We start from the raw sequence: 9,672 nt of genomic DNA, 5'->3' as shown, positions 1-9,672 counted from the left end.
TTGTGTGAGGACAATGGAAGACAATTTTGAGCAGATCAATCAAATCTCTCTTTTCCCCTTAAAGGCCTGACTAGTGAGTAGTGACCGGTCAGTCTTTGAGGTCCATCTTACAAGAAGTTGCTTTGCTTCTTTCTTTGCGAACTATTGGTGTTTGAATCGAGTAATATCTGAATGTAAGATTTCGTTAATGATAAAGCTACGTTCTTTGTGTATATTATTGTTAGTTGTGGACTTTTCTTCTGCATAAGACGTGTTTTTCTGTTAGATTTTCTTTAGCGTTATTTTCATGAAGACGTTGGCTCAAAGCTGTTATGTTGGAAGTTTCAGCGAACTTGGAAAAATCAAACCAAAGACTTGATTGGTATTAATGAATGCAAACCATACCATCCCCATATTTATGCTAAGCTTCAGTTTGGAACCAGTTACGAGTGCATGAAATTAAGCTGTCCCTCAATTCATTTTCTTTGTACTTTTGTACTGTTTCTTGGCTTTTGTGGGTTAAACATTCAAACTCTTAACTGTTTTACATGGGTGAAATTTTCAAACATAAATCAAATAATTTTTCACCTAACCTTACTAATTAGGTCCACTTCAATATTTGTTTTTTTTCCGATCACTTTTGTACTTAAAATTTAATAAATAAGTTCGTTTAAATTCATTAACTTGAATTTAACTTGACACTTTGAGATTATATCACATTATTAAATTTTTTCATATTTTAAGTTGATAAAAATAAATCTAATTGTCAATTTAAGTACTAAAGCGGGCCAATGAAATTGAAATATTAAAATGAATTTAGTTATTACGTTAAAAGACTAAAAATTACATGAAAGAATAAGACATGGAAATGTTTGAACTTTGAACATTAAAGAGGGGGAAATGGAAGCTTTTCCAGGTATTTGCATTCAAACAGCTCTTTTTCATTCTTGGACCCATTTGCTCTTTATTTTAAACCAGCTTCTGCCTTTGGCAAATACCATTACAAACAATAGCTCCATTGCTGACTTTCTCATCTTAAATATTAAATATGGTTACGCAAAATTCAACCATAGTTTAATTGGAATTTCTAATTCCATTCTAAATATTAATTTGATGGGATTATGCCAGCTATCGGAATACAAGCAGACCAATAAGTTTCAGCAGCAGCTTGCTGGTAAAGTTCCATAGTCTTCCAACAAATCCCTTCCCTTCTGAGAATTTATGGTCAACCAAGACTTGTGTTTGACTCTATTAGTCTGCATATTGCAAGGTAAACAAAACCACATACATAGTTCCCTATTCGTTTTACAGTGTTAAGGAAGATGAGGTTTAAAACTCTTGATATGAAAGCAAGTGTTGAATTAGATATGAAGTATCAATGATCATAGCACCAAATGTTTCAATATATTCTTCAAGACTTGGATGATTAGAGGAAACCATGCTCATGCTGAAGCAAATTGCTGGCTTTTATATCACTATTAAGAGGCTGGTTCGAAAATTGCTGGCTTTTCCATGTCTAGGCAGAACCCTGAGTTAATACCATAGACATTTTGTCACTAACAATGCCAATATTATTGATTTTGCGGTCTTTCTTACTATGCTTTCCTGGATTTGCTTTTCTTCTCATTAATGCACGTAAAACCAGTCAAACAAATGCTCTCAAGGACAATTGCTTCACCTTTGCAATAGTTTCCTTTCTAAATTCTTTAGCCCTTCTTGCATCTCATCTTTTTTCCTTCAAGCTGAGGAAAAATCTTTATCATGAATCTACTTTTTGCTGAGAGAAACATGTTATTTGGGAGGATAAAATATGTCATAAGTTTATACCTTCTATTTTTTAGATTTTAAAATTTAGCCCAAATTGTTAACCTGTGATTTTTTTTTTGTTAAATTTGTTGGTGTAACATTTTGAGGAATCAAAAGTCCGCAAAGTCTCAAATCTTGAAAAAGATTGCAGGACTTATTCAAGGAGGTATTTTGAATTATTTTCATGCATAAGGGTATTATCCTTGAAAAACAAAATCCAAAGCTAACATCTAAGCACAAGGCACCAACTTAAAAGTCACTTACGTTGCAATTCTAGAGCAATCTAAGAGAAAGCTTCAAAAGAGCTATTGTTCAGCAATCTGAGAGAAAACTTATACACCAACAGCAATGTTCAACAAGCTGAGTGTTGCCTAAAACTGTAGAAATGATGGCTTTGTTTCCAGACCAACATCCTACGACGCTCCTTTTTATTATTGCTATAGCCTCCTTCCTTGGATCCACTGAGATATTGTTCTATGATTTCTGTTTCTGTGATCCAGCTTAGGGAAAAACTTGAAAAGAAGACGATCAATGCGCTTAAAATACCATATCCTCCATCCCTTCCAGAACGTAAGAGGTAAAATGACAACTCCTAGACCAAAGAAAACCCCTATCTCAACACTTACCAAATTCCAGTTGATATGTTTACCAGTCCTGGGATTTGAATCTTGCCCGAGGCTGGAAATGGCATCTTTGCACTGTTGCGTCAATGGATTCCCACATAGTCCCTTGTTACCTTCATAAGAATCATTAGTAAATGTTGCAAACTGCTTTCCAACTGGTATGCGTCCCTCCAGTTGATTGTGGGACAGGTTAAGGACTGCAAGGAAAGTTAGCTTTAAAAGCTGTTGAGGAATACTGTCACTCAGGTTATTACTCGAGAGGTCCAGGGATTCCAGCTGTTGCAAGTTTCCTAGAGATGGTGGGATTTTTCCACTGAGAGCATTGTGTGACAGGTTGAGAACATACAGTGCATTGAATTTTCCGATCACTTCTGGTATTGGCCCCTCCAAGTTGTTGCATGCAAGGTCAATGGAGGTGAAAATAGTTTGGATTTTCACCAGCTCCATCTGTAGACCTTTGTTGGTAACTGTAATACCGTCTAGATAATAAATTCCAGTCCATCGTAGAGCCTCAAACCGAAGGTGTTTAACATTTAGTTGAGCTTCATCGTCATAAACCTCCATTGCCTTCCATCTTGCTACGAATTTGTTTGGTAATTTCCCATTAAAACTATTGTGGGCAAAGTCCACAATTTGAAGCTTTGGCCAGGGGCGCTTGTCGGCTGGACAACCAATTCCCCCATGGAATTTATTTGATCGTAAAACAAGGATCCTCAAACTGGTTATGTTCTTCAAATGGCAAGGGTAGGTGTCATTGATGTGATTGTTACCAAGGTTTAATACCTCAAGCTTTCTGCACCTACCAAGGGATATTGGGATCTTACCTGTGAGCTCATTGCCATTGACATCTAGTGTTTCTATGGAACACTTTCTTGAAAATGCATTAGGGATTTGGCCACTGAGATTGTTGCCCCTAAGGTTCAGTACCCCTAGAAGATCCATCTGTCCAATTAAACATTTTGGTATGGCACCACTCAGACTATTGTTGGACAAGTCAAGAACTCGCAGATTAACAGCCTCACATATTGATTTAGGAATGGCACCTGTAAGGCCATTGCTTGAGACAGAAAAGAAAATAGTGTAGGAGAGGTTGTTACCAATGTTACTTGGTAAAGAAGAAGTAAAATTATTCCCTGAAAAATCCAGATAGCTTGCAGATAGAGGCAGAGTTGGGATATGACCAGTGAGTCTGTTAAAACGAAGGTCAAGGACTGAAAGATTGGGCACTATTTGATAAGGTTTCTGCAGACCCTCAAGCTGATTAAATGAAAAGTTCAGATGCAGGAGGTCATCACTGACACTCCAAATCCAATTGGGTACTTCACCTGAAATTTGGTTTTGTGAAAGATCCAGATAGGTTAATCTTGATTGGTTCTTTAGATCAGGGAACACATTCAATTTGCAGGACGCCAGCTTTAGTGTAGTAATCTTGGGAAAAGATGACAAGACCGAATAACTCTCAGTTGCAATGACAGACAGGTTGTTGTGTGAAAGGTCAAGATATGTGAGATTCACAAGCTTCCGAATGTCTCTTGGCCATATGGTGCCATTGAAATTGTTGGAAGAAAGCACCAGAACGCTAAGTCTACTGAGTTCAAAAACATACGCGGGTATCGGCCCTTGCAATTGGTTGTGACTGAGATCAAGAGTATCCAATAAGGATTCTCTCACTTTTGGAACACCAGTAACTTCGCCATCAAATTGATTGTTGGAAAGCAGAACTCTTTTCGGTGAAGGGAGTGCCAGAAGAGAGGAAGGAATATTCCCATTAAGTGAATTGTGCCTTAAATCAATATGAGTAAGGTTTGGAAGGTCTTCCCACTTAAATGACTCGATCTTGCCACTCAGTTTATTGTAAGAGAGATCTACATGGGCAAGATTTTTGGACAAATCAAAACATGGGATTTGACCGGTAAAGTTATTGGATGACAAGTCCAAGTAAACAAGTTGTTGCAGGTTGGAGACTGAACTCGGAATTGCTCCGCTGAAATTGCAAGACGAAAGGTCTAGTCTAGTCAAGTTCACAAGCTTGTCTATGGACTGTGGTAATGACCCAGAAAAGTTTGTTCCGCTAAGAACTAGGTTCTGAAGAGACCCATTATGATGGAATTCAGGCAAAGAACCTTGAAGTTTCTCATTGTCAAGTACATCAAGAGACTGTAGCATCCTTACCTGGAGTATCTCTCTTGGAAATTGTCCATGCAAGCCGCAAGAACTGAGCCGCAATGAAGTCAAATTTGGAAGATGAGCAAGGAATGCTGGAACCACAGCAGATAAATTGTTCCTATCCAAGTGAATAATTGAGAGATTCTTCAACTTTCGAAGGGAATCTTCAATTGGTCCAGAAAGGTTGCAGTTGGACATGCTTAACTCTTCCAAATTGGTCAGTGAGGATAACCATTTACACCACTCATTTCCTCTTGCTGAAATTTTGACCCCATCAAGATGGAGAGATCTTAGCCTTGTGAGATTTTCAACAAGCATCTTCAGGTTTGGCTTCTCAAGTTTCAAGGGTCGTCCATCTCTAAGAAATAAATTTACAGATAAATCTAGAGTAATCAAGTTTGTCAAGCGTGAAATCTCAGCCGGAGCTTGCCCTGTAAAGCCAGCATTTGACAAATTAAGATAGCTCAAATTTGACAACTTGTCAAACCCACAAGGAAAACTGAAGCTGAGTGTGTTATAAGCCAAATTAAGCTGCTGAAGATGCTGAAGATTGAAAAGACTACTCGAATTATCAATTGTTCCGGAAATTAATTGGTTGCTCAAGTCGAGTATGATAACCCGACCACTTTGATCGCAGGTTATACCACCCCAAGAACAGTAATCCGTGCTTTGGTTCCAGTTCCGCAGCTTCGCAGACAACGAAGAATTGAGGGTTTTCCCCAATCCGAACAGCAACTCTTGCTGATGGCTTTGACATTTACCAGAAACCAAAACCGCAGTGATGATAAAGATAGTTGCAATATATGAATAAAAGAAGAGCCATGAAAGCAGTGAAATCCTCATTTTTTCTGAGCATAAAGAAAGACAATGGCAGAGGTCAGAGGGAAAGCAATGAAGGAGAAATGACTAACTCAATCTCTCATGAAAAGGAAAAACCGGTTTCCATATTAATGGATGCGGCATAACTTTTAAAGCTTTGCAGGAAGACTCGAATAGTCAATGGAGATTGGAGAATAAAATTGCAAAAAAAAAAAAAAGTCTCTATTAGAATTTTCAATTTCGTTAATAAAATTTCCACCAATTCGACACCCAATCAAGTTATAATGTGAGCTTGAAAATTTTGAGCAGACCAATTAAATCTTTCATTTTCCCCTTGAAAGGCCTGAGTTTTGAGCAGTCAGTCTTCGACGCCATATTACAAGAAGTTGGTTTGCCTTTTCCGCTTCTTTCTTTGTGAACTGTTATTGGTGTTTGAATCGAGTAACGTCCGAATTACTTTCAGGAATGTAAGTTCTCACCAACGATAAAGCTGCCTTCTTTGTGTATTATTGTTTGCTGTAAACTTCTCGTGTATACTCACTACTCTTCTTCTATCGGCTTTTCTCTAGTGTTATGGTCATGAAGACTTTGGCTCGTTGGAAGTTTCAGCTAACTTGGAAAAATCAAAGCAAAGACTTTATTGGTATTAATTAATGCAAATCATACCATCCCCTCATGCACGCTACGTTGCTATTTTTAACCAGTTATTTATGAGTGCATGCAATTAAGCTGGCCTTTCAATCCTTATACAGTAAATTACAAACAGAGAATTCTGTTCTACTATTTCCTGAGATTTTGCTTTATACTCCTTACCCTTTTTTATACAAGTGAACAATTACGCTATAATAGAAAAAAAAAGTTATAAAGATAGGGATTGAATTCTAAACCTCGTGTCAATCTTATTGTTAAACCGATGAATCAACGAATAAGTATTCAATTGAACCCTTTGACATATAACCCCAACAAATTCAATTAAGGACCTAACTCTAAAAATATTGTATAAAAGAACTAACTCTCAGAATTGAAATTTTTATTAATTAAAAATAATTGTTTCCAATTAACAATGACGAACTTTATATGGGTTAACTAATTTTCTTGTTTACTAACAAATATAAAACTCCTAAACAACTTAAAATACCTAACAAAATATTTTAAAATTTGAAATAAATAAATAATAAAATAATAAAACCTGATAAATGCAATATTTGACTCATATATAATATAATTTAAGTTTAATTATTGAATGCAATATGATTTATACTCAAATTAAAGCCTGAAACTCATAATTTCTCATAACAATCTTGTCCAAAAATTCTACTTGCATAGTCTTTACTATAATTTGAGTTATTGAACTAAAAATCGAGTGATTCGAAGTGCATTGCGAAGCTAAGAGAATAATATTCAGTCAATATTAAGACGTATTGACCTAAAAATGCCCGAATCCCTTTCAAAAATACATTGCAAATCGACTGATTATAACATTGCTACGCATGTGGGCTTGAATGGGATCCTTGAAGTGTAATGTCTAAACTTGTTAATATCTTCCACATGGGCTTGTTATCATGAATTGAGATTTTAAGTTCACAAATAAAATTGGACCCTTTTAATTTATCATTACTCCGTATTGAACTCCAAAATCCATAGTTTTGAAGCTTGAATTCTTCTTCTCAAAATTTGTTTGTGATAAAGTCTTAAACAAATAAATTGAGTTTTGATTTCAATTGCTTGGATTTGGATTTTGTGATTGGGCTTTATAAAAATTAAGCCTATTTCCATCTTAGACCTTGAGTTGGGTCAGGTTGCTCGTATCAACTCCTACTCGGTCCACTATATAAAGTTACCATTTTACTATTGTATATGTAAACTATTAAAAGGGTAAAAATGTAATGTAGAAAAAAATAATATATTTTATGTTTAAATATTTTTTGAAGAATTATGTTTAAATATTTACTTGACTATAAAACTATTGAAAAAAAATTAAAAATAAATAGCAATATGCATCCAACATCCATGGAAGTGATAATAAATTTTAAGATTATACATCCAATTATGAAAAGGTAATTAATATAACAATATCCATTAGAGGCGAATCTAGAGCGTTGACAAGGGCCTGGTCTCCCCTAAAATAAAAAATTATTATTTAGGCCCTTAATTTTTTTTTTAAATTTTAAATTAATAAAAATAAATAAAATTATAAAAATTTAATTTAATTTTTTAAAAATTATAAATATGTAAACTATAAAAAAATTAAAATTTCATTCTTCCCTTAAAAAATTAAATTGTTGTGGCTTCGCCCTGAGATCCATCCAACTCGACCGATTTGCCATCCATACTGTGTATATCATGGCAAATCATATGCAAATCCATTGAACTGCCCTGCTGGAATTAAATTTCACAGATGCATGGTTTTCCTGTATTTAATTAGCCTCCACTGAAACAAACAGAGATAATCAGCTTTACCACTCTTCGTTTCGACCCTTAACCCAAACTCACTATTTATTTAAATTAAATTTAAATTAGTAAATAACAATTTGGAGCAATATGTGTTCTTCTCTTTCAGGGAAACCTATATTGATATTGGGTCATTTGGAAAGAAATTATTTTCTAACCATTGGCCCAAGTTCAAGTAATCCAATATTGTTGAATCTGGATCGGGTCGGTATCCCTTCCTGCTAGGGCTTTATAAGTTTATATATAAATGGTGTAGATGGTAAAAATCCTTGCCAGCAATTGATTGCCGCCTCTGCATCAGGCTAGGGTTCAACGAATAACCGAGAAGGCGGCATCAAGTTTCCTTTTATCCTATCGCCATGAGAGCCAAGGTAATACTGTTTTCCTTTTTGTCTCAATTTGTTCTTATTTATATAATAGATCTTTGAATAATGTTTCATTTATGGCATCTTACATGATATGTAACAGTGGAAGAAGAAGCGCATGAGAAGACTGAAGCGGAAGCGCCGAAAGATGAGACAGAGATCCAAGTAGACAGAACCACCAGCCCCTCTGTTATACGAGGTTTCTCAATGTCTTAGCTAATATCGGTGTACTTTTAGGGTCCACTTAGTTATCTGCCATTTTTATTTCAGTTTTAAGTTTTTTTTTTCTCTTGGGTTTCTATTGTCTTTCAAGTTGGTGCTAACCCGGCAGTGGGATGATGTATCATCGTTGAGAACAGTGAATTGCAAAAAAAAAAAAAGCAGATTTTAAGATTGGAGTTTAATTTGATTTTTCTCTTCTAGTCTCCAATATAATAAAAAATTTCTCTGCTAGTCTCCAGTATAATAGAAAGAACCCTAGTAAATCGACGTGTTTTCATGGGTAAACTAGCGAGAGCTAAAATGTTAAGATGATTGGGAGACTGAAACAGATGAATCAGAAATACAGAAAAAGCAGCAATAGCAGTAAATGGTATGCTAATTACCAACAAATTTCATACAACAAAGATGCATTTCTTTAAATTTCAATGTCACTATGTTTGCATGGACACCTGACAATTAAGTTAATAATCTACCAAAGGCTCTTTATTGCAATCTCAAAAATTAGGGTTGTTTCCTAATTTGTAAATTTTGATTCCATGCTCAAGTTTCCCATTGCGGCTTTCATTGTTGTTCCCAACCTCAATTCTTTTTCTTACAGACGGGGGAAGCTGTGTGTAAATGCTCTGAATTTTCTATAGATAAGGGACTAAGGGAGCTGCCAGGTTTGCTAAAGAAAAAAAATGGATACATGAGAAAGGTGGAAATGAAACATGGATCTGTATTCGACTTGAAAGGAAAAAAGCTCGGGTCTTATTGAATCATTTCAAGTTCGAGGTCTAATTTAGTTAGCTCGAGGCCTTGAGCTCAAATGAATTGAGTTTAAGTATCTTTAATAATCGGATCAAGTTACTTTTAAACTTGGGCTTAGTTTAAGGATGATTCTCAAAAGTTTTTTTTGAGACAAAAGTGTTCTTAAACAAACTGTGTGTTTAGAGAAAAATGTTTCTTTCAAATAAAAAAATTGAACTATTAATTTATCCAAAATTATGTAAATAAGTTTAATTTTATTTTAAAACGAGTTCGAGTTTAGATCATATCGTATTCTATCAAATTCAAACTAAATTTTGAGTAGAAAATTTCAAAATTAGATTAAGCATCAACTTAACTAGAGTCTTAAATATAATTTCGTTTTAAATTTTACCTATACAAAGTCATCTTCTCGGGATGATGTTGTTGGAAGGAGAGTAACCTTAAATATAAACTATTAAACCAACATGGAGAATTAAAAAAGAAAAAAAAGG

At 35.0% G+C, this 9,672-nt stretch overlaps 1 protein-coding gene across 1 annotated transcript; it reads right to left on the bottom strand.

The window, feature by feature from the left end:
• Positions 1 to 2,222: 2,222 nt before the first annotated feature.
• LOC107899561 (receptor-like protein 7) lies at positions 2,223 to 5,417 on the bottom strand. The gene has a single exon (XM_016825314.2). It carries the CDS (start codon positions 5,415 to 5,417, stop codon positions 2,223 to 2,225), a length of 3,195 nt encoding a protein of 1,064 aa, XP_016680803.1.
• Positions 5,418 to 9,672: the final 4,255 nt, after the last annotated feature.

Source organism: Gossypium hirsutum, chromosome D04 (genome assembly GCF_007990345.1).
Source record: "Gossypium hirsutum isolate 1008001.06 chromosome D04, Gossypium_hirsutum_v2.1, whole genome shotgun sequence".
Lineage (NCBI taxonomy): Eukaryota > Viridiplantae > Streptophyta > Magnoliopsida > Malvales > Malvaceae > Gossypium > Gossypium hirsutum.
This window is presented reverse-complemented; position numbering and strand designations above follow the sequence as displayed.